Genomic DNA, 26649 nt, shown 5'->3' on the forward strand with positions numbered 1-26649 from the left:
GGGCCTGCCAAGCGATGTACCCTATCCATTTCAATGGCCAAATCGCGTGGTCTGTCCATGAGCTTGTTGAAGATATGGGTGACGACCTCGTATAGCTCCTCAGGCGGTACAGATTCTGAAATTCCCCTCAGCTTTAAGTTGTTCCTTCTCCCCCTGTTCTCCACGTCGTCCAGGTGCAGGGAGAAGGGTGTCCATAGACTGAGAGAGGACCGAAATGTCCGTTGTGTGAACAGAGTTCTGGCGCTCCAATGCGTCTACCCGTGCGGTTAAAGATCGTAAGTCCTGGGTCACCACCCCTATGGCCCGGTCATGTTTCTCTTCCAGTCGGGCTAGGCGAGCATCCAAATCTGATTTCATGGGCAGTGCCCTCACCATCTCCCATAACTCTGCCAGGGTCCGTTCCATAGAAGGAGGGGGGCCAGTAGAAGTCGTTAGGTGGGGATCCCCCCGGTCAGCGGAGGAGGTGAGCGGGCCCCTTAGTATAGCTGGTGTGCCCTGGCTCAATGATGACATGTCCTCTGTGTAGTAATGCAGGAGGACAGCGGAGGAGAGAGGCGCCTTATCTACTGCGCCATTTTTTCCCCTGCGGCCATGTTCCCGTCCGGTCTCTGCATCTGGACCTACCTCCGGGGACGGAGCATCAGAGGAGCGGTCCTGCAGTCCTCTGGAAGATCCAGCCAGGACTACGGTGCCGGTGGGCGGGGAGTCCCCACGTGACGTCGGGAATCGGCTGCGGCCTACTGCTGGAATGGAGGAGGGCCGTGGTAAAGACCCGTCGCGGCCGGATCTAAGGTAACGATCCATTGAAGAGGGACCTGGGGTGACCGACTGAGACTTGCGGTGTCTCCCCTTGGTCATCCCTGCGCTGGAGCAGGTAAGTTGTGCCCGTGGTAGTGTGCAGAGAGTGATGCGGGTCCGGAGTTCTGAGCACACGCGTCCTCACACCGCCATCGTCAAGCAACGCCCCCTACACCTCTATTTTAATAGTTATATTATTATGGGACGTATTGTCTACCTTGTTGCTAGTAGCACTTGCTTTGGAAAATGTAATTGCCGTATTATGCCTATAGCTCACTTTTATGTAGTCCATCCTACTTCTGATAATATGCCTTTTAGTATACGTTGCCTTGTTACCATGTAGGTTAGTTATCATTCTCCCAGTTTACAAATCGTGGACTACTTTTACTACCTAAATTGCAGCATTCGTATTGTAAACATATCTTTTTGCCTATTGAATAATCATGGCGAGGTGGAAGATAGTCTGTGTCTGTTACTAGCCAATACCCACAGACTACCCCCGTATAATCTGATAGCCACTGTGCTAAGCATCTTCGTATTACTTACTTCACATATTTTTTTCTTTAAATTTGTCTTTATTAAGAATTTCGATGTCATATCATATACAAACATTTCAAAACCATCTTGTATAGTTACATCATTTTAGACATCTTTCCAAGAAGCAAACAAAACATAATATAACATAACATACACAACATTAACAAAAAATGAAATCAATGTGGAATACAATGCATCGCATTTAAAATGGTCATTTTGAGTCCATGCTTTCCATACAGCAGAAAAGGAATCGGCCGTATTTGCACCATAAGCAATGAGCTTCTCATACAAGTAGGTGGTATTTAGTAGTGAGATCACCTCCTCAAGAACTGGAGCCTTCGGGCTCTTCCAATGTCGGGTTATAACTAATTTAGCAAGGAGCAGGATTTTGCATGTCAAAATTCTACATTGCGCCGGTATATCCTGGATACCTATAAACAGTAATGCCAATCGAGGTACAGCAGTAAGTGTAAATTTTAATACATCAGATAATAATCGGAAGATATCTTCCCAATATGACTTCAATATAGGACAGCTCCACAGGATATGGTATAAGGACCCTCTGCACCCACAATTTCTCCAGCAAGTAGACGGCGAACTCGGATACATAGTATGTAATCGGTCAGGTGTAAAATACCATCTCAACATAGTTTTCATAGCCGCCTCGAGGTGAGAGCTACACCTAAATGATCTATGAATTAAAGTCAGTGCACCTGTCCATTCCTTCTCAGTGAAGGAGGCACCCATCTCTCGTTCCCACACTCTAAAAGGATATGCCTTCTGAAAAATCATATGGTCATGCAACAAACTATAAATCGGCTTTAGACCTCTGGTGCCTTTTTGAAATATATTAAATATCTGACAATTATATCTGATTAGACCAATATTGGTGCTGGACAAAAAGTGTCTTATTTGTAAATATTTATAGAACTCACTTCGATGTAGCGAAAACGTAGCCGATAAATTCGTAAAAGACTTGAGGAGGTTATTGTCGTATAAATCCGCCATTGAGCAAAATACCTCGTTTAACCCATAAATTAACATTTAAATCTGGTATAGCAGCGCTCATCATTTCCAAAGGTACATATGATCTTGGTAGACCTGTGTTTACTTCTGAGTTTCTATGGAAATAAGCCCAGCATATTAGCGATGACCTCGTGAAAGGAGAAATCTGGGTTGGTTCTCTAATATTCCATAGATTAGCTATCAATAGCGCTTTCAAATTGGTAGGGGAAGACAAAAAAATTTCAATATGTACCCAGGGTCCATGCGGAATTCATGAGGAGTGAGGATTTGACCCAAAAATGGTATCTCCTGCACCCCAAACACACATTTTTCGGTCTTCGCAAATAGTTTGTTTTCCCGAAGGACCTGGAGCACCTTCCTGACATGCTCAATGTGGGAGGACCAGTCCTTGGAAAACACAAGTATGTCATCAAGGTACACTACAAGAAATACCCCCAGGTAATCTCTTAAAATCTCATTTATGAAATTCTGGAAGACCGCGGGAGCATTACACAACCCAAAGGGCATGACGAGGTATTCGAAATGACCTTCGGGCGTGTTAAACGCAGTCTTCCACTCATCCCCCTCTTTGATGCGGATAAGGTTATACGCCCCCCGTAGATCAAACTTAGAGAACCATTGGACCCCCTGAACCTGACTAAAGAGATCAGGAATCAAAGGAAGGGGATACTGGTTCCTTACAGTGACCTTATTCAAGTTACGGTAGTCAATGCATGGCCTAAGACCACCATCCTTCTTCCCTACGAAGAAGAAGCCAGCACCTACCGGAGAAGTAGAGGGGCGAATGTAACCCTTGGCCAGGCATTCCTGGATATACTCTCTCATGGCTTCACGTTCGGGACAAGAGAGATTAAATATCCTACCCTTAGGGAGCTTAGCTCCTGGTACCAAATCGATTGCGCAGTCGTATTCTCTATGAGGAGGTAACACTTCGGAGGCCTCCTTAGAGAAAACATCAGCGAAGTCCTGAACAAACTCAGGTAGCGTGTTCACCTCCTCAGGGAGAGAAATAGAATTAACAGAAAAACATAACGTCAAGCATTCATTTCCCCATTTGGTAAGCTCCCCAGTATTCCAGTCAAACGTGGGATTATGCAACTGCAACCAGGGAAGGCCTAAAACCAAATCGGACGATAATCCCTGCATCAACAGTACAGAGCACTGCTCCAAATGCATGGAGCCAACAAGGAGTTCAAAAACCGATACCCACTACCGGGACAGGTTTAGGCAAATCAATCAAAGGCATAGTTAGAGACCTAGCAAATTCCACAGACATGATATTAGCAGACGACCCTGAATCCACGAAGGTACTGCCGGTAGCAGACCTACCACCAAAAGAGACCTGAAAGGGAAGCAAGATTTTATTACGTTTCATATTTACGGGAAATATCTGTGCGCCCAAGTGACCTCCCCGATGATCACTTAGGCGCGGAAGTTTTCCGGCTGCTTATTCTTACGCCTAGGACAGGTGTTCACTTGATGCTTGTCATGCCCACAATAGAAGCAGAGACCATTCTTCCTGCGGAACTCTACGTTGTTGGGGGGACACGGAGGCCCCGAGTTGCATAGGTACCTCCGAGTCTTCCGTGGAAGAACGAAGCAACGGAACCTCGGGAGGCATCATGGGGGAGTCAGAGGAGAAAACACAAAAACGTTCACGTTGTCGTTCCCTGAGACGTCGGTCAAGCCGTACCGCTAAAGCCATAACCTGGTCTAGGGAGTCAGAAGAGGGATAGCTAACTAGCAGGTCTTTCAGCACGTTCGACAGACCCGACCTAAACTGGCACCTTAAGGCAGGGTCATTCCACCGAGAAGCTACGCACTACTTCCTAAAGACAGAGCAATACTCCTCAACAGGTCTCTTACCCTGACGTAAGGTCACCAGCTGACTCTCGGCAAAGGCAGTCCTGTCAGTCTCGTCATAAATGAGTCCTAGAGCAGAAAAGAAAAGATCAACGGAGGAAAGTTCAGGGGCGTCAGGAGCCAAGGAGAAGGCCCATTCTTGGGGCCCTTCCTGGAGCCGGGACATAATTATACCCACCCGCTGGCTCTCAGAACTTGAGGAGTGGGGCTTTAGACGAAAATAGAGCCTACAACTCTCCCGAAAGGAGAGAAAAGTCTTCCGGTCCCCTGAGAATCGGTCAGGCAACTTGAGGTGGGGTTCAAGAGGTGAGGTGAGGGGCACTACCATGGTAGCATCAGGCTGGTTGACCCTCTGAGCCAAGGCCTGGACCTGTAGGGAGAGACCCTGCATTTGCTGAATCAGGGTCTCAAGGTGGTCCATAGTGGTGTGAGGGACCAGGGTAGAGTAGGTATATGGGCTTGTGATTATGTAATGACAGGGATAGGGAAACAGACAAGTGCGCCCTAAACTACCCGCCACTCAGTCCCTGCCTACTTGCAACGACCCGCCCTAGGCGACGGGGTACAACTGGGCGACGGTCCCTACACTCAATAAGTGCACGACAGACAACCAGACAAGGAAACACAGAACAAAGGGAAACGGGGCAGTTGCCCACGGCAACACCGTGAGCAACAAGAGTAGTAAACGAGCCGAGTTAAACCAGGAGATTACGAGGTGCCAAACGCAGAGCAGGAGAGTAGTGAACAAGCCGAGTCAAACCAGGAGTGTACGAGGTACCAAACGCAGAGCAGAAGAGTAGTCAGTAAGCCAGGGTCAATACGAAGCAGGGACAAGTAGTTCAAGAAGCTGCAGCAGGGCCAGGAAACCAACAGAGAAGAATCACAAGCAAGGAGGAGCAGGAAAGGCAGGTATAAATAGACAGAGGGCGGGAGCTAGCTCCGTCTGGCCAGGCTGTGATAGGCTCTCCCACTCCTAAGCTTGCCATCCTGAGTGGTGGAAGATGGAGTCAGTCTCACAGACATAGAAGCAGGTGCAGACTGATTACCTATGGGCGTGGATACAGAAGCTGTGCCTGGCAGATCCTTAACACTTATGTCATGTTTTTATTAGCCATGGCTAGACCTTGTCCTGACACTTCTCCTCTTAGGGACTCACTGGTTGTATCCGGTGTATATTGGATTGTTTCTCCTTGATTAGATCAGGGAGTGGATGATTGTTTCACCCATTTGTTTGTCTTTGTTGTCGTGTCTCCCTCCCTTGTCTGTCTTGACCTTTTCGCCACTGCTTTAGCGCATTTATTAGTTCGCTCCTTCTGAGTGAGGTGGTGATGGCACAGTTGAAGGTTTGTACCTTTTAATGCTAGGGGGCTTAATGTCCTGGAAAAACGCTCGCAGATATTGTATAACATGCACGAAGAGCGGGTACATATCTTGTTCCTACAGGAGACTCACTTTCAGGTGGGCCATACGCCACAGTTTACGAATCGATATTATCCGGTCTGGTTCCACATTGCCAACCCGGAATCCAAGTCCAAGGGCGCTAGTATATGTATTCATAAGTCACTTTCTCATAAAACCATGGATGTCCTTGTTGACCCGGGTGGTTGGTATGTTTTTCTCAAATTGTCCATTCGGAATAAGATCTTCACTTTGGCTAATTTGTACCTCCCCAATCAGGATCAGGGTCGAGTGGACCGATTGTTTTTGAGGAAATAGATGAGTTCACAGAGGGCGTTTTAATTGTAGGGTGTAATTTTAACTTAACATTCGATTCCAGACTTGACACCTCCTCGGGCAGGTCCGCTGTTCCCAAGTCGCACTTGGGGGCATTGAAGACTGTGATGCATTCCATGCAATTGATTGACGTGTGGAGGATTCTGCACCCTCAGGTAAAAGAGTATAATTCCTTCTCCCCACTGCACAATATGTACAGTAGGCTAGACGCTTTTCTGGTTAGCCACCATTTGCTTACCTGGCATCCTACTTCTGAGGTGGGCCCTATGGTTTGGTTGGATCATGCCCCAGTATTTCTGACACTTACATTTCCTAATTCCGTGCCCAATTTCCAGTCTTGGAAAATCAATGATAATTTACTGCGTGATGCAGTGTGCGTGTCGGCCCTTAAGGACTCGTTCACCGGCTTTTTTGAGGTTCATGCGCATGAATCTACTCTCTTGCCGCTCCAGTGGGAGGCGCTGAAGTGTGTTGTTAGAGGAGTCCTGATACAACATGGGGCACGATTGAAGCGGGAAAAAGGGGTAGCTATCGCGCGTCTCCTTACTCAGATACGGGATTTGGAATCTTGTCATAAGCGCGTTCCTTCCTCACAGATTTTTGTGGAACTTACTACAGCGAGAGAATCATTACGTTCTCTAATAGATCAGTCACACGCTCGGTTCAGGGATCGGATGCGGAAGCATTCTTACGAATTTGCGGACAAATGTGGCAGGTCTCTGGCACGGGTACTGCATCCCCGCACACAAGCGTCATACATCCCTAAAATTGCATCTACCTCGGGTGGGGAGGTTCATGATCCGTTTGGCATTACAGATTGCTTCAGACAATATTATTCGGCCTTGTATAATCTCAAAGGCCAATTTCATGATATGCAGGTTGATGCGTTACGGGATAAAATTGACCGTTATGTTCATGATACTGCATTGCCGTCCTTGGAGGATTGGGAGGCTTTGGGACTCGAGGAAGATTTTTGGGAATCGGAAGTGGAGCGTGCAATTGGAGACTCTCCCTTGGGCAAGAGCCCAGGAGCTAATGGGACCTGATGGGTTTAATAATAAATTCTATAAGACATTTAAAGATCAACTGGCTCCTTTTTTGACGAAAGTCTTTAACTCTGTGTCTTCCTCCTGTCCCTTTGCGCCTCAGTCCCTCGAGGCTCACATTACCCTTCTACCAAAGCCGGGCAAGGATCCGACTTCGTGCGCAAACTTCTGGCCCATATCGCTGATTAATGTAGATGTAAAGCTTTTCGCGAAATTGCTTGCCTCTCGCCTGTCGCCTTTATTGCCTGGCTTGATCATGGATGATCAGGTGGGGTTTGTACGCGGTCGGGAAGCGCGGGATAATACTAACAAGACACTTCTTTTAACATCATATTGCCAAACCCGTAAGATACCGATGTGTTTACTCTCGGTAGATGCCGAAAAGGCTTTTGACAGGGTGCACTGGGTGTTCCTCCACAGTGTCCTGAGGCAGGTTGGCCTTGGTACCACTATGGTGGATAGGATTATGGCATTATACCATGGGCCTACAGCTCGTGTTCGAGTTAATGGTCTATTATCTGACTCGTTGTCTATTACTAATGGCACAAGACAGGGGTGCCCACTCTCGCCTCTATTGTATGTTTTGGTCATGGAACACCTGGCCGTGGCACTGCGGAGCAACCCTAATGTTAATGGCGTATGTGTTGGCACTATATGCCGATGATCTGCTTGTCTACATTACGACTCCCATGATTTCCTTGCCATCTTTGACGGGGGAGTTTGAGCGCTTTGGTCATTTAAGTAATTTTAAAGTCAATTACTCTAAATCGGAAGCCCTGAATATATCACTGGATGCTCCTCTGGCTGCCCATCTCACTCGGGTTTTCCCTTTTAAGTGGCAATCTAAATCCTTAAAATACTTGGGGGTACAGATCCCCACACAACAGTCGGATTTGTTTGCCTTGAATTACACGCCCATTCTGCAGCGTACCTTGAGGGAATTGGTGGCGTACGGCGGGAACCGCATGTCGTGGTTTGGGCGTATTAACGCGGTTAAAATGGATATATTGCCCAAATTTCTATACATCTTCTAGACCGTCCCTATTGTTGTACCAGCGGGTTTCTTCCAGACCTTACATAGGGCCATAACTAAATTTGTTATGGCCCTATGTAAGAAGGCACCTCTCAGTTGTCATTCACTACAGCATGGGTGGGATGAGGAAATGGGGGTTCGACATTCTGCGGAGGACTGGGGAACTTCTTTCTTTCTAGCTCACAAATTACCAACTTCTTGTTTTGCTCAGGAGAAGAATTACAAGATACTCACCAGATGGTACCGTTGTCCTGCCTTGTTGCATATGATATTTCCTGATGTACCTGCTGATTGTTGGAGGTGTGGGGAGGCTCCTGGAACTATGTTGCACATTTGGTGGGACTGTCCCAAGATTCTCCACTTCTGGGAAAAAAAATTTAAGCTGGGTAACAAGCTTTTTAGCACTGAGGTTCCGACCTCGGCTTCTATTGGACTACTTTCCATGGTTCCTGGATCACTCCCACACCTCAAAAAGGGTGTCTTTAGGCATTTTCTGACCGCAGCGAGAAAGGTAATCCCTCGACATTGGAAGTCTAGTACGGTGCCTTCTTTGCAGGAATGGGTAACGGAGTTGAACGGGATTATGAGGATGGAGGAGTTGATGTCCGTTGATCGGGGCAAATCTGCACTCTTTGTCCAAACTTGGGCAGTATGGTCTGGATTCCGGGGTGGTGCTGATCTGCCTCTCTGGTTGGATGGCCTCTTCTGAACTGCTTATATAGCTAAACTTGGTGTGTGTTGACCGTCTGTGTTTCCCTTTGTTGTCTTGTGTGTGTGTGAATTTACGTTTCAATATATGCACTTATACGTGCCAATTCCTACCTAATTGTGGGGACTGGTCTCCCTGAATATTGCACTACTTTTACTGTGAACATGGTACTGTTTATTGCCATTGAATTTTATATTGATGCTAAAACCTTGTCGGTTGGGAGGCTACCTCCTACTGATGTTCATATGTTTTTGTAATATTTCTACGATGTGAAGTTAATATATTGCACTCCGTGCAAAATTTTTTGCAAATTCGTGAAACGTTGTATATGCTCTGTTATATTTTCAAAATAAAAATCTTTGATAGAGAAAAAAATAAAACATTTACATGCCGACATATCGCTACTGCAGGAAACACATCTCCTCGGAGCTGATTTTTTTCAGGATGCGAAAGCTGTGTGTAGGCCAGGTATATGATTCCCCTGCAAACGATTCTAAGGCTGGGGTTCTCATACTTCTACATAAAAATCTCTCTTACACGGTATCTAAAAAAAATATTAGCCTATATAATGTCTATGGTCCAAATATACGTAACCCCCCTTTTTTTTTCGGAATCTTAGTAATATCATTGGGACTAATCTAACCCCAAATACATTTTTGGGTGGTGACCTGAACACTGTTTTGCACCCACATGAGGATAGATCCAACTCCCATAAGTTGAAATCCATTATCTCGCCTTCGGGTGAGACTGTTCTAAAATAGTTTCTTAAGGAAACGGGCCTTCCTGACTCTTGGCACTTACGTAACCCAGAGGGTAGGGAATACTCCCATTTCTCCCAACCCCACCAGTCTTGGTCCCGCATCGATTACACTTTGATATCCCCTTCTCTTATGCAACTGGTCAGCAACTGTGAGATAGAACAGATAGTCATTTCAGACCATTCACCAGTGGCATAGGAATTATATGACTGCCTCCTTCATGGAATAGATTTTTTGTGGCATTTCCCAACAAACAGATGATTTTTTTCAAAAACAACTCGGAAGTTGGTGGCAGGAGTATGACTCCCCAAACGGAAATACATGCGGACAATCCACAACTGTATTGGGACGCGGCGAAGGCAGTCATGCGCGGTCACCTAATGGCATATGCCTCCAACCTCAAAAAATCGCTAAACGAAAGATTCATAACCTTAGCCTTTCCCTTAGATAAGCGTATACGTCTTTTCAGGAACTTCATACCTTATAAAATAAAGAAACTTGGCTGAAGGCCAAAGGAGATTATGAATTGTGGCTAGATAAGGGTGAAAAACTGAAGCGTTCGGGCTTAGAGGCAAAGCTTTTTTGTTTTGGCAACAAATCAGGTAGACTCCTGGCATGGGGTCCTTGGTCACAGTCTCATATCCTCAAGATGAAAGATAAGACGGGACATGCTCATGTCCATCCACAGCAGATTAATTCCATTCTGAGAGATTTTTACACTGATCTTTATGCTGGCCGTCAGACTGCCCCTTTCCTTACCGCCTTAATACTTGAATCTTTAAGTCTATCTACCATCACAGAGGAGAAAAGCATGAAGCTTAATTCTCCCATCACAGAACTAGAACTAAAAACGGCCATTACTTCTTTGAAGAACCAGAACGCTTCGGGTCCTTACAGTTACACTGGAAAACTATTTAACCCCTTAACGCACCCGGACGCACCGGTACGTCCTGCATTGAAGTGCTTTAAGGCACAGGGATGTATCAGTGCGTCCTGGCTAAAAACGGTCACCCTGTCAAATGACAAGGTGACAGAACTGTGCCGTCAACTGTTTATGACAGTTGACCGGCACAGTAAGACGGCAGGGGACCATTCACAGCGGTCTCCTGCCGGCGATCGCTGTGATTGGTCAGTCAAAGCAGACTGACCAATCACAGCTCCATGACGTAGTGTATGTGATGGCGCTGGCTCAGCTTGAGCCAGCGCTATCACTGCCGGTAATCAGATGTCCGGCACCCTTCTGCAACGGCCAGGATCGGAGCTAGGCTCCGATCCGGCCGATTAACCCCTTCGATGCATCGATCAACGCGATCGATGCATCGAAGTGTCTTGTAGCCTGTCGGCAACCACGATGGTTGCCACGGGAGCGGATGTCAGCTGTTTGTCACAGCTGACATCGTGCTCTAACGGCCAGGACCGGAGCTAGGCTCCGATCGATTAACCCCTTAGATGCAGCTATCGCTGCATCTAAGTGATTAGATCGCACGCTATGGTTGCTAATGACAACCATCGGCACCCGCGGGTGTTCCGATGGTTGCTATGGCAACTGTAGCCTAACAATCGCTTCCTAGTACGGAAGCCTATTAGGCCCCGCGGGGAGGCGAACCCTAATAGGCTTGCTGTCAGTGAATAGCTGACAGCTCTAATACACTGCACTATGTAGGTAGTGCAGTGTATTAGAATAGCGATCAGGGCTTCATGCCTTCAAGATCCCTAGTGGGACACAAAAAAAAGGTAAAACAAGTTAATAAAAACGTTGTAAAAAAGTACAAAAAAAAAAAATTTCATGAAGAATAAAAGTTTAAAAAAACACTAACAGCCTTTTTTCCTATAATAAGTTTTATTATAGGAAAAATAAAAAAAGTACACATATGTGGTATCACCGCGTCCGTAACGACCCAAACTATAAAAATATCACGCTATTTTACCCGTACGGTGAACACCGTAAAAAAATTTAATAAAAAACTATTCCAGAATCGCTGTTTGTTAGTCACTACCCCTCGCAAAACAGAATAAAAAAAGGGATCTAAAAGTTGCATGTACCCCAAAATTATACCATTAAAAACTGAAGCCCGTCCCGCAAAAAACAAGCCCTCCCGCAGCTTTTTGGACGGAAAAATAAAAAAGTTATCGCTCTCAGAATATGGTGACACAAAAAATAAATTTGAAACAAAAGTGATTTTATCGTGCAGACGCTGCAAAGCATAAGAGAAACTATATACATATGGTATCGCCGTAATCGTGCCGACCCACAGAATAAAGCAAAATTGTCATTCATAGCGCATGGCGAACGCCGTAAAAAAAAGTAATGATAAAAAACATCAGAATTGCAGGTTTTTGGTCACCTTGCTTGCCAAAAAAAATTAAATACAAAGTGATCAAAAAAAATCGCATGTACCCCAAAATGGTACCAATGAAATCTACAGATTGTCCCGCAACAAATAAGCCCTCACCCAGCTCCGGTGGAGAAAAAAAAAAAGTTCTGGCAGAATATGGCGATGCAAAATGTGCAGAGTGTCCAAATGCGGATAAGATCTGGCACCATTTATCAGTTCGACAACGGCTACATATCTATGAATTATTTATTTACCCCATTATTATACCCTCTTATTATGCCCCTGATGTACTCCGCACAGATTACATATGCCCCCACATCATAAACTGAAATACCAGCAAAACCCCAAACAAAGTTACCACTAAGCAAAATCTGCGCTCCAAAAGCCAAATGGCGCTCCCTCCCTTCTGAGCCCTGCAGCGTGCCCAACGGGCAGTTTACGTCCACATATATGGCATCGCCATACCCGGGAGAACCCGCTTAACAGTTTGAGGTATTTATCTTCAGTGGCATGAACTGGGCACAAAATATTGTGCACTAAAATGACACATACCTGTGGAAATTTGCAATTTTCACTTTGCACCATTCACTGAGCATTCATTTATTATAGAAGAAAAAAACCTGCGTGGTCAAAATGCTCACTACACCCGTTAATAAAATGCCTTCAGGGGTGCAGTTTCCAAAATGGGTGTCACTACTTGGGGGTTTGTTTTACTATTTGACCCCAGAGCCCTGCCATTGTGGGCTAATGCTGCGAAAATCACCAAAATAGGTCTCACATGCGCCTTTCACTCCTAAGCCCTGTCATATGTCCAGGCAAATGATAAATGCCTTGAGGGGTGTAGTTTACAAAATGGGGTCACTTCTCAGGGTTCTACACTCTACTCTGGTACCTAAGGGAGCTCTGCAAATGCGACATGGCGCCCGTACACCAGTCCAGCAAAATCTGTGCTCTAAAAGCCACATGGCACTCCTTCCATTTTGAGCTCTGCCATGTGCTCAAACAGCAGTTTAGGGCCACACATGGGGTACTGCCGTACTCGGGAGAAATTGGGTAACAAATTATGTGTTGTTTTTTTCTCCTATTACCCATTGTGGGAAAAAAATTGGGTGCAAAACTACATATTTTTGGGGAAAAAAATAATTTTTCATTTTCATACTGCCTCATTCTAATACAATCTATGAAACACCTGTGGGATCAAAATGCTCAGTACACCCCTAGATGATTACCCTGAGGGGTATAGTTTCCAAAATGGAGTCACTTTTCATGGGTTTCTACTGTACTGGTACCTCAAGGGCTCTGCAAATGCGACATGGCGCCCAAAAGACAATCAACCAAAATCTACATGCCAAGTAGCACTCCTGCCATTCTGAGCCCTGTGGTGTATCCAAGCAGCAGTTTATGACCACATGTGGGGTATTACCGTACTCGGGAGAAATTGGTTTACAATTGTTGGGGCACTTTTTCTCCTTTATTCCTTGTGAAAATGAAAAAAAATCAACGTTTTAGTGGAAAGAATGTAGATTTTCATTTTCACTGCATAATTCCAATAATTCAGCAAAAAAACTGTGGGGTCAAAATGCTCACTATACCGCTAGATAAATTCCACGAGGGGTATAGTTTCCCAAATGGGGTCACTTTTGCCGGGTTTGCACTATTTTGGCCCCTCAGTGGCTTTGCAAATGTGACATGGGGCCGCAAACCATTCCAGCAAAACTTGAGCTCCAAGAGTCAAATGGCGCTCCGTCCTTTCTAACTTCCGCCATGTGTCCAAATAGCAGTTTATTACCACATATGGGATATTGTTGTGCTCAGAAGAGTTTTCTTTACAAATATTGGGGTGTTTTTTCTCCTTTATCTATTGTAAAAATGAAAAAATCTGATTTAAAACTACATTTTATTAGAAAAAATTTTGATTTTCAATTTCACGGCATAATTCCCATAAATTCAGCAAAAACCGTGTAGGGTCAAAAGGCTAACTATACCCCTAGAAAAATTCCTTGAGGGGTGTAGTTTCCAAAATGGGGTCACTTTTGGGGAGTTTCCACTTTTATGGTCCCTCCAGGGCTTTGCAAACACGACATGGCACCGAAAACCATTCCAGCAAAATCTGTGCTCCAAAATCCAAATGGCCCTCGTTCCCTTCTGAGGCGTGCCGTGGGTCCAAACAGCAGTTTATTACCACATATGGGGTATTGCCGTAATTGGGAGAAATTGCTTTACAAATGTTGGGGTGCTTTTTCTCCTTCATTCCTTGTAAAAACTAAAACATTGTACGTTTTTTCAGAAAAAAAGTAGATTTTAATTTTCACAGACCAGTTCCAATAAATTTACCCAAAAACCTGTGGGCTAAAAATGCTCACTATACCTCTTGAAAAATTTCTTGAGGGGTGTAGTTTCCAAAATGGGGTCACTTTTGGGGGTTTTCCACGGTTTTGGCACCACAAGACCTCTTCAAACCAGACATGGTGCCTAAAATATATTCTATTAAAATAGAGGCCCCAAAATCCACCAGGTGCTCCTTTGCTTCGGAGGCCTGTGTTTCAGTCCGCTACCACACTAGAGCCACATGTGGGATATTTCTAAAAACTGCAGAATCTGGGCAATAAGTATTGATTTGCGTTTCTCTCGTTAAACCTTCTGTGTTCCAGAAAAAATGTTTTACAAATGAATTTCATTAAAAAAAAATTGAAATTTGTAAATTTCACCTCTACTTTGCTTTATTTCCTGTGAAATGCCTAAAGGGTTAAAATACTTTCTGAATGCTATTTTGAATACTTTGAGGTGTGCAGTTTTTAAAATGGGGTGACTTATGGGGACTTTCTAATATATAAGACCCTCAAAGCCACTTCAGAACTGAACTGGTCCCTGAAAAAATAGCCTTTTGAAATTTTCTTGAAAATGCGAGAAATTCTAGCTAAAGTTCTAAGCCTTGTAACGTCCTAGAAAAATAAAAGGACGTTCAAAAAACGATGCAAACATAAAGTAGACATATAGGAAATGTTAACTAGTAACTATTTTGTGTGGTATTACTATCTGTTTTACAAGCAGATACATTACAATTTAGAAAAATGCAGATTTTTGCAAATTTTCTCTACATTTTGGTGTTTTTTTACAAATAAATATTGAATTTAAAGACAACATTTTTTCAGTATCATAAAGTACAACATGTCACGAGAAAACAATCTCAGAATCGCTTGGATAGGCAATAGCATTCTGGAGTTATTACCACATAAAGTAACACGTCAGATTTGCAAAAATCGGCTGTGTCCACAAGGCCAAAACAGGCTTAGACACTAAGGGGTTAAAATATTTAAGGATCAGATAACTCTGTGTTTACTTCGTTTGTATAACAGTCAGGCTGGGTTCACACGACCTATTTTTACGCCTCGAATTAAGCCTGAAAAGACGGCTCCAATACATCGGCAAACATCTGCCGATTACTTTCAATGGGTTTGCCAATGTACTGTGCCGACGACCTGTAATTTTACGCGTCGCTGTCAAAAGACAGCGCGTAAAAAATACAGCCTCGTCAAAAGAAGTGCAGGACATTTCTTGGGACGTAATTGGAGCCGTTTTTCATTGACTCCAATGAAGAACAGCTCCAAATTACGACCGTAAAAGACGCCCCGCAAAACGTGAGTACATGCAATTACGTCTGAAATTCAGGAGCTGTTTTCTCCTGAAAACAGCTCTGTAATTTCAGACGTAAATGCAGTTATCGTGTGCACATACCCTTACATGACTGGCCAACCGATTCCATCCTCCTCCAATGTTGCATACATAAAGATCCTCCCAAAACAAGGCAAAGATCTTGAACTAGCTTCCTCCTATCGCCCCATATCGTTAATAGATCTGGATCTTAAATTAATGCCTAAAATTATGGCTGATAGACTTGCCTCTATTCTCCCCAGCCAGGTCGGTTTAACTAAGGGACGTTCAGCAGTGTCTAATATCCGTAAAATACTTAGTTTTGGATGACATTAACCTTAATCCTTCCGCCCATCCATCCACAGCAATTCTCAGGATTGATGCGGAGAAAGCCTTCGATATGGTTGACTGGGTAGGACCTTGGATTTTATACGAATAGTGGGTCTGTTCCGCATCTACCTGAAATCGCTGTATACTGACCCCACTGTGAGAGTGTATACCCTTGGTATTCTCTCACCGCTCCTCTCCTTGTTTAAAGGTACCCGAAAGGGTTGCCCACGCTCACCTCTTTTATTTAATATTGAACTTGAGCCATTTATTCGAACATTCGAGGCGGATGGAAGCATCAGTGGTATTTCTGTGGGAACAGATGTTATTAAAGCTACATACTTTGCATATGTTCTGGTATTTTTATTTGATTCGCTCAGAGACCTTCCCTGAGTTTTTTCATGCCTTTGTGACCTTTGTGATACATTTTTGCTTTAAGGTAAATGTTCGTAAGTGTGAATTATTGGATTTGTCGAGAAACACTCGCCCCATTGATTGGGCCACTTTAGATATACCATTTGTTGTCTTTAAAAGTTCAATTAAATATCTGGGGATTCATGTTGGTTGTACTTCTGATTCCTTATATACTTTAAATTACCCTCCTTTATACCGCTGCATATACGCGCCGGAGGCACGTCCTAACATATTGCCTGTCAGATTTACACTGACAGGCAATAATGCTCTGGTATACGAAGTATACCAGAGCATTATAGCAGCGATCTGAAGATCGCACAGTAAAGTCCCCTAGTGGGGCTAATAAAAGAAGTAATCAATGTGAAATAAAGATTATTAATAAAAAGTACAGTAAAAAAATAAATAAAACCATTTTTTTCCATAAAAAGTTTTATTTTGGTTTTATTTAGTAAAAGTGTAAAAAATAAATAAAAGTACACATATATGGTATTGCCGCGACCGTAATGACTCCATTAATAAAGTTAATATGTCATTTAAACCGCAAGGTAAACACCATAAAAAAAAAACGCAAAAAACAATGGCGAAATTGCAATTTTTTTCCATTGCCCCCCAAAAAAGTCATAATAAAAATGAATCAATAAGTTCCATGCACCCCAAAACAGTACCAATCAAAACTACGTCTCGTCCCGCAGAAAACAAGCACAAAAAATCACTACATTGATGGAAAAATAAAAAAGTTATGGCTCTTGGAAAGCAACGATGCAAAAACAAATAAGTTTAGTTCAAAAGTGTTTGTATTGTGCAAAAGTCGTAAAGCATAAAAAAACCTCTACATATGTGGTATCGCCGTAATCATACCGACCCATAGAATAAAGGTAACATGTTATTTACGTCACACAGTGAACGGCGTCAGTTTAAAAACGCATAGAACAATGGCGTCATTTCAGGGCTTTTTTATAATCCCCCTAAAAAAAGTTAATAAAAGTTAATAAAAAAATTATATGTACGCATATGGTCACTAAGGGGTTACGCAACGTCTGAAATGTAACATATTATACACTGTATAATATTCTATATCAGGCACATTTTTCTGCTTTTTGTTTACGTTGTATAAACTCTTGAAAATCAATAAAAATATATTTTTAAAAAGTTAAAATAGTATTTAAAGCTGTTGCAAAGACATTACCATTTAAAGAAGTGCATATCAGAAATGGAAAATTTGACCTGGACAGAGGGGCATCAATGACATATGGTCATGAAAAGGTTAATCAAGACTATATGCAAACTTTTTTTTATTTTAGATGTATTGGAATGAATGAACTGTTGCAAAAGTGGGCCTTCCCTTTAAGTAGAATGTCATATTAGGCCCTGTTAACACAGAGTTATTTTTTTAAGTGGTTTTGCACCACAAGCGTTTTTCGACGAGTTTTTTTGCCAGGATTTTTGACGCGTTTTAGACGCGTTCAAAAAAACTCTGTGTGAATCAGGCCTTAGATTGAGGAACTTCTGTAAAAACCACATAGACTGCTTATTTAAGGAAAAAAAAATATCACTTATCACTCATATTAATCTTGCCAAACTTTACACTAGTTTGGGAATGGTTGAACTCATTGTTTATATATAGATTTGCCGCTTCCCATATTCACCCACCTTTGCAATATCCCCATTTAATCCTGATAGTATTATTAAATGGTATATTTCTATGTACTAATTTACAAACTTTTTGTGCTTTTGTTTCTTCTACAGACCTGGGCCCTGCACTCCCTTTCCATAATAATTGATTCCGCTGGACCACTATATAATGTCCATATAGAGCCAACACTGTCACTCCTTTTGACTGCACTGCTTAGCACTCCCCCATCACATGCAGAGGTCCATCGCAGTTTAGGGCGCTGCTTAAGTGCTCTCCTGAATACACTTGGACCAGAACTCCAAGGTAAATTTAAATGTGTCTATAAAACACGTTCTCCTGCATTTTCAGATGGAATTTTTGCCAATACCTGTGAAATTTGGATATTAATATTATCAGAAGTAACCTTGCTTTTAAAGGTCTAATTTATGACTAAATATATGTATCATTTGTACAAGATTGGGGAGAGGGGCAGAATTTAGCTGACTCATATCAATAGACATGTGCAGTTATCTATATAGGATTGGTGATTTAGCTACTTTATTTTCTGATCATTCACGGTTTACTTCTAGTGTGATGGACACACAGGTGCAGGGCTTTTTACAGTATGTGTATTAGATCTATGACTAATAATGATCCCAGCACCTGTATGTCCATCACATGACCATGGACAGAATTTTATCCACTGGAAGTAAACAGTGAAGGTTCTTACTGATTAACAACAAGCAAAGATCTTGAAAACCATGAGGATTCAGAAAGTACATTGGAAAATTGTCTATCTTTTAGTTATACGAAAAAAAAAAAAATATTTTTAATTATTTTAATTTGCTGAAAGTGGACAACTCCTTTTAACCTTTGTATGAAGTAAACAAAAACTTTTTTGTACGTTCGTAAAACATTAAAAAGTGTTGTTCCTCGGAAAAGGTCTGGCCGTGTACACATTTTTGATAAAAGCTTGAATTGGTATTGAGACTATGGTATTGTCAGATTGTGTGCAAAAATGTTTTGAATAGCCGTTATTTCTAACTGTAGTGAAACAAAGTGGGGCCAACGTTCTGCCATTTTGGAGTATTGTACTGCAACATCTTGTCCTTGACACTTCCTGAAAATCTTATCCCAATAAAATGTCTGCTGTATAATGTATTTAAATAGTTTAATAGTTATTTATCAGTAGTCTATAGATGTGTTTTTGCCAAGGTTTAGGTAGTCGCTTAGGATTTTTTCTTTTTAAAGTTTGCAGCTTATATATAACTACTTATGTTTATTTTACGTCTTCTCTATCTTATTTGTGACGGGAAGTAATGTAGAGCCTTTTTCATTGTGTAGGCAGTGGTGAATCGGAGGCGTCACAAAGGAACTACTGCTTATTGGCCTGCTCTGTGATGCAGGAGAATCCCGACTGCTTAGTTCAGGCCCAGGGTATCTCATGCTTACAACAGCTACACATGTTTGCCCCTCAACATGTCAACCTTTCAAGTTTGGTTCCAACCTTATGTGTAAGTATGGCCATTTGCATTCCCTAGCAAATTTATATGTCTGCATTTCAGTACTGACTCATATTATGCTACTTAACCCCTTAAGGACGCAGCCTTGTTTTGGCCTTAAAGGGAATGTGTTGCCAGCAAAACATGTTTGTTTTTTTTTTAGTTAAACAATTAGTGTATAGGTGATTAAACATTGTTCTAATTTTTTTTTTTTTTTTTCACGAGTCAGGAAATATTATAAATGGGATTCAATTTATAATATTTCCCAGCACTGGTCACTAGATGGAGCCATTCCCAAAATTGCAGCATTGCATGTGGTAAAGCAACCACATTGCTTTATGCTGCAAAATTGGGTAAAAATCCCTCGCTCTAGTGAGCTCTCAGAATCCCCCCCTCCTTTATCCTGGCTAGTGGCGGGAGAAACTAGGGGTTTGAACGGTCTAACCTCCTACACTGTGTGTCGCCATTTTTTGAGCTAACACACAGTGTAGTAGGTTAACATACAGTAGTAAACACACACTGAAACACGAACATACATAGAAATAACTTACCTGCTCCAGTCGCCGCCGCTCCCTCCGGTCCATCCGCTCCGTCTGCTGCCGCTGCTCCATGTGCACAAGTTACATAGTTACACAGTTTGTACGGTTGAAAAAAGACACATGTACATCAAGTTCAACCAAGGGATGGGAAAGGGGAAGTGGGATGGGAAAGGGGAAGTAAAAAATTTCTACACATAGCAGTTAATATTTTTTTGTTCTATGAAATTATCTAAGCCTTTTTTAAAGCCATCTACTGTCCCTGCTGCGACCAGCTCCTGCGGTAGGCTATTCTATAGATTCACAGTTCTCACAGTAAAGAAGGCTTGTCGCCTCTGCAGGTTGAACCTTTTTTTCTCCAGACGGAGGGAGTGCCCCCTTGTTTTTTGAGGGGGTTTTACATGGAACAGGATTTCACCATAATTTTTGTATGCGCCATTCATATATTTATATAAGTTAATCATGTCCCCCCTTAGTCGTCTTTTCTCAAGGCTAAATAGGTTTAGTTCTTTTAATCTTTCCTCATAACTTAGATTCTCCATGCCCCTTATTAGCTTTGTTGCTCTTCTTTGTATTTTTTCCAACTCCAGGGCATCCTTTCTATGAACTGGAGCCCAGAACTGGACTGCATATTCTAGATGAGGCCTCACTAATGCTTTGTAAAGTGGTAATATTACATCCCTGTCCCGCGAGTCCATGCCTCTTTTGATACACGACAATATTTTGCTGGCCTTTGAAGCAGCTGATTGACACTGCATGCTGAAATTTAGTTTATGATTTACAAGTACACCCAGATCCTTCTCAACAATTGACTCCCCCAGTGTAGCTCCCCCTAGGACATATGATGCTTGCAGGTTTTTCGTACCCAGATGCATAACTTTACATTTATCTACATTAAACTTCATTTGCCAAGTGGACGCCCAAACACTTAGTTTGTTTAAATCTGCCTGCAATTCACAAACATCTTCCATAGTCTGAACTATATTGCATAGCTTGGTGTCATCTGCAAAAATAGAAATAGTGCTATTAATCCCATCCTCTATATCATTAATAAATAAGTTGAATAATAGTGGTCCCAGCACTGAACCCTGGGGTACACCACTTATAACTGGGGACCATTCAGAGTAGGAATCATTGACCACAACTCTCTGGATACGGTCCTTGAGCCAATTCTCAATCCAATTACAAACTATACTTTCTAAACCTATAGTCCTTAATTTACCCATTAGATGTCTATGAGGGACAGTGTCAAATGCCTTTGCAAAGTCCAAAAACACTATATCCACAGCGGCCCCTCTGTCTAGGCTTCTGCTTACCTCTTCATAAAAACAAATCAGGTTGGTTTGACAGCTTCTGTCCTTTGTAAAACCATGCTGGCTGTCACTTATAATACTATTTATTGTCACATAATTCTGTATATAGTCCCTCAATAGCCCCTCAAACATTTTCCCCACAATTGATGTTAAGCTTACTGGTCTATAATTACCCGGCGAAGACCTAGAGCCATTTTTGAAAATAGGCACCACATTTGCCCTGCGCCAGTCCCTTGGCACTATACCACTCATGAGAGACTCTCTAAATATTATGAAGAGGGGGACAGAAATAACTGAACTAAGCTCTTTAAGAACTCTAGGGTGTAACCCATCTGGTCCCGGGGCCTTGTGTACATTTATTTTATTTAATTTAGCTTTGACCATATCTACATTCATCCAATTCAGTATATCAACTGATATATTAACAGCACCGGCAGCGGCTACATCAGCTGCTCCTTCTTCTGTTGTATATACAGAGCGGAAGAACCCATTTAGTAACTCTGCCTTCTCTTGATCCCCTGTGACCAACTCCCCATTACCACTATCTAAGGGTCCTACATGTTCAGACCTGGGCTTTTTTGCATTTATATGCTTGAAGAATTTTTTAGGATTTGTTTTACTATCCTTGGCCACCTGCCTTTCATTGTGTATTTTTGCTGATTTTATTACATTTTTACAGATTTTATTAAGCTCTTTATATTTTACAAAGGCTGCAGATGTACCCCCAGATTTGTATTTTTTAAATGCCCTTTTTTTGTCATGTATTGCCCCTTTCACAGAAGGTGTAAGCCATGTGGGGTTTAATTTTAGTCGTTTATACTTGTTACCTGTAGGAATACATTTTGCACTATAATTACCCAAAGTAGATTTGAAAATCACCCATTTATCATTTGTCCCATTATTTTACATTAGTTCTTCCCAGTCTATATCCTGAATTGCCGCCCTCATCCTGGGGAAATTGGCTTTCTTAAAATTAAATGTTTTTGCCCTCCCAGCCTGCGTTTGTTTTTTACAGTATAGGTAAAATATAACTATATTATGATCACTGTTACCAAGGTTTTCACGAACATTGACATTCCCAACAAGCTCTGCATTATTAGAAATGACCAGATCCAACAGAGCTTCACCTCTAGTCGGGTCTTCCACAAACTGGCACATAAAATTTTCCTGCAACACGTTGATGAAATGTCTCCCCTTTGCAGTTGAAGCCGAACCATGACACCAATTAATATCCCGATAATTAAAATCTCCCATTATCACAACAGTACCCGCCTGTGCAGCCCGCTCCATTTGTTTATATATTTGACCTTTTATCTCTTCAGTTATATTGGGGGGGTCTATAGATTACACCAAAAGTAATTTTTTCAGTGTTTACTTCCCTTTGTAATTCCACCCACAAGGTTTCAACCTCCTCACAGTCTTCACCCTCTAATGTCTCATTTACACTCACCTTCATATCGCTTCTCACATACAGACATACACCACCACCTTTCCTATTTGCCCTGTCTTTCCGAAACAGTGTAAAACCCTGTAGATTTACAGCCCAGTCATGTGAAGAGTCCAGCCATGTTTCAGCAACACCAACTATATCTATATCTTCTTCCAGTATTAAGGCCTCCAGCTCCCCCATTTTGCTTGCTAGACTTCTGGCATTTGTTGAACGTACACTTTAACTTGCCTTTAAATGTTTCACTTTCACTATCAGAAATGTGATTATTTGACATTTTGGCCTTTTTATTTTCACTGCTGTTTTGTAACAAAAGGATCTCCTTATCTTGTTGCCTAGTCCTCTCCCCACCGTCTGTTTCTCCCCCCACCAATATAGTCTGACCCCTCTCTAACCTAACTACCCCTTTATTTCCTACATTGGCCTCCCTCCTCAGCCCTAGTTGAAACACTCCGCCACCCCAGCTAGAATTCTCTCCCCCAGCACAGCGGACCCCCTTCCATTTAGGTGCAAATCATCTGCAGAATACAGTTTGTACCCCAATGAAAAGTCAGCCCAGTGCTCTAGGAACCCAAATCCTTCTCCTCTACACCAAGACTTAAGCCATGCATTTAACTCCCTGAGCTCCCGCTGTCTTTCCTGTGATGCGCATGGCACAGGCAGTATTCCTGAGAATACAACCTTGGAGGTCCTTCCCTTCAGCTTGTAGCCTAGTTCTTTAAAATTATTCTTAAGGCTCCTCCACCTACCATTTATTCTGTCGTTGGTACCGACATGGACCACAACAGCTGGATCATCACCAGCCCCTCCCAGCAATTTGTCCACCCGTTCCACCACATGCCGAACCCTGGCACCAGGGAGACAGCAAACCATTCGGTTGAGGTGGTCTTGGCGACAAATTATTCTATCCGTCTTCCTGATTATAGAATCCCCTACAACTATCAATTGTCTTGGCTTACCTGCATTACCATCCCGCCGACTACTAGCTGGGCTGTTCTCCTGGCTGTTAGGGAGATCAGTATCCACTAGGGCTGCCTTTTCTGAGACTGACACCCTCGCATCATCACCCAACCTGGCAATTTTGCTTGGAATGCCAGAAACCGGATCGGCCTTCCTTGTCTTTGACCCCTTTCTACTGCCCCTAACTACATTAACCCAGCTACTTACCTGATCCTGCTCACCCATGTCTTCACCCTCCAGTTCTAACCCACTAACTGCATGCTCCGTGAGTAGCAAGCTCAGCTCAAGATTGTCTATCCTCCTCAGTGTTGCATTCTGCTCCTCCAGATCTCTAATGCGAGCTTCCAGGTGAACAACATGCTCACATCTGCCACAGAGATATTCACCCTGGAACTCCGGCTCCATTCGTGTATACATATGGCAAACTGTGCAATGAAGAAAACCTCCAATCTTGCTATCCATTATCCAAGTTACAACAAAACAGTGAACAATTGTCAAAGTAAAAGAAAAGAAGAGTAGGTACTGGGGCTTCAACTCCTCTTTTCAACTCCGGTTTTAGAACTCCACTTAGATAACAAGCCACTTAAAGAGGCTCTGTCACCAGATTTTGCAACCCCTATCTGCTATTGCAGCAGATAGGCGCTGCAATGTAGATTACAGTAACGTTTTTATTTTTAAAAAACGAGCATTTTTGGCCAAGTTATGACCATTTTTGTAGTTATGCAAATGAGGCTTGCAAAAGTCCAAGTGGGTGTGTTTAAAAGTAAAAGTCCAAGTGGGCGTGTATTATGTGCGTACATCGGGGCGTTTTTAATACTTTTACTAGCTGGGCGCTCTGAAGAGAAGTATCATCCACTTCTCTTCAGAACGCCCAGCTTCTGACAGTGCAGATCTGTGACGTCACTCACAGGTCCTGCATCGTGTCGGCCACATCGGCACCAGAGGCTTCAGTTGATTCTGCAGCAGCATCAGCGTTTGCAGGTAAGTCGATCTTACCTGCAAACGCTGATGCTGCTGCAGAAACAACTGTAGCCTCTGGTGCCGATGTGGCCGACACGATGCAGGACCTGTGAGTGACGTCACAGATCTGCACTGTCAGAAGCTGGGCGTTCTGAAGAGAAGTGGATGATACTTCTCTTCAGAGCGCCCAGCTAGTAAAAGTATTAAAAACGCCCCGATGTACGCACATAATACACGCCCACTTGGACTTTTACTTTTAAACACACCCACTTGGACTTTTGCAAGCCTCATTTGCATAACTACAAAAATGGTCATAATTTGACCAAAAATGCTCGTTTTTTAAAAATAAAAACGTTACTGTAATCTACATTGCAGCGCATATCTGCTGCAATAGCAGATAGGGGTTGCAAAATCTGGTGACAGAGCCTCTTTAAACCACCAAGCTCAGAAAGAACAAGCTCAAAATGAGTTCTGCTGACTAATTTATACCACCTGTGTCCAGTTAACCCCTTCCCCCTAGTCAGCTGCTCAGCTGGAACGAATCTGCAAGGGAAAAAAAAAAGTAATAATTAAAAATGTTTTGTTTTTTTTAAATTGTGTGAGTTTTTGCTATCTTCTATTTGCTAGCAATCAAAACAGATTCACAAACACAGAAATACAGCAACACAATACAGAAGTACAGCAACACAATCCGGTTTTAGAACTCCACTTAGTTCACAAGCCGCTTAAACCGCCAAGCGACTTCCGGTCCACAGGAAAATGGCGCCGGACGGCGCGCATTTCAAATTGAACAGCGGCGTACACGATAGTGGATGGAACGGGCCCCGTTCGCAGTCCCTATGGGACTGGAGCTGCCTTATTCCATGTCTATATGTGTCGTTAATCGACACATACAGAAATAGAAAAAAAATGGCAGCCCCCATAGGGTAGAAAAAGTGTAAAAATAAAAAAAAGTAACACACAAATTAATCCAAAGTTTTTAATAAAGCACTAACATCTTTAACATATTAAAAAATATTTTTTTGTGACACTGTTCCTTTAAGGCTCAGAGCCCATTTTTCAAATCTGACATATTTCACTTTATGTGGTAATAACTTCGGAATGCTTAAACTTATCCAAGATTGTTTTCTCGTGACACATTGGGCTTTATGTTAGTGGTAAAATTTGTTCGATATATTCAGTGTTTATTTATGAAAAACTGCAAAATTTTGAGAAAATGTTGAAAAAATAGCATTTTTTTTCATTTTAATTAATCTGCTTGTAAAACAGATGGTTATACCACCCAAAATAGTTACTAGTTCACATTTCGCATATGTCTACTTTAGATTGGCATCATTTTTATTTTTCTTGGACGTTACAAGGCTTAGAACATTTTCTCATTTTCTTCAGCAATTTCTCATATTTTTAAGAAAATTTCAAAAGCCTTTTTTTTAAGGTACCTGTTCAGTTCTGAAGTGGCTTTGAGGGGCCTATGTATTAGAAACCCCCATAAAACACCCCTTTTTAAAAACGATACCCCGTCAAAGTATTCACAACAGCATTTAGAACGTTTTTTTTAACTTTAGGCATTTCACAGGAATTAAAGCAAAGTGGAGGTGAAATTTGCAAATTTTATTTTTCTTGCTGAATTTCAATTTTATTCCATTTTTTTAATGTAACACAGAAGGTTTTACAAGAGAAATACTACTAAAGATGTATTGTCCAGATTCTGCAGTTTTTAGAAATGTCCCACATGTGGCTCTACTGCGCTCGTGGACTAAAACACAAGCTCTAGAAGCAAAGAAGCACCTAGTGCAATTTGGGGCCTCTTTTTTATTAGAATATATTTTAGGCAGCATGCCAGGTTTGAAGAGGTGTTGATGTGCCAAAACAGTAGGAATACCCCAAAATTGACCCCATTTTGGAAACTACACCCCTCAAGGAATTAATGCATGGTTGTTGTTACCATTTTGACCACACAGTTTTTTCACAGCACGTATTTGAATTGGGCTTTGAAATTTAAAAAATGAAATTTTTTCCAATAAGATGTCATTTTTCATCTAAATGTATTATTTTCACAAAAAAAAAAAAAATACCCCATTTTGTTG

The 26649-nt window shown here is 42.4% G+C and overlaps 1 protein-coding gene across 3 annotated transcripts in view; it reads left to right on the forward strand.

The window, feature by feature from the left end:
• HEATR5A (HEAT repeat containing 5A) overlaps window positions 1-26649 on the forward strand; it is a 191630-nt gene that overhangs the window by 88178 nt on the left and 76803 nt on the right. For all 3 annotated transcript variants that reach the window (XM_075844387.1, XM_075844388.1, XM_075844389.1), the window contains exons 19-20: window positions 17979-18168; window positions 19189-19358. In XM_075844387.1, the coding sequence (XP_075700502.1) occupies window positions 17979-18168; window positions 19189-19358 (360 nt within the window). The remainder of the gene's footprint in view (window positions 1-17978; window positions 18169-19188; window positions 19359-26649) is intronic.

The sequence above is a fragment of the Rhinoderma darwinii genome, chromosome 12, assembly GCF_050947455.1.
Source record: "Rhinoderma darwinii isolate aRhiDar2 chromosome 12, aRhiDar2.hap1, whole genome shotgun sequence".
Classification (NCBI taxonomy): Eukaryota; Metazoa; Chordata; class Amphibia; order Anura; family Rhinodermatidae; genus Rhinoderma; species Rhinoderma darwinii.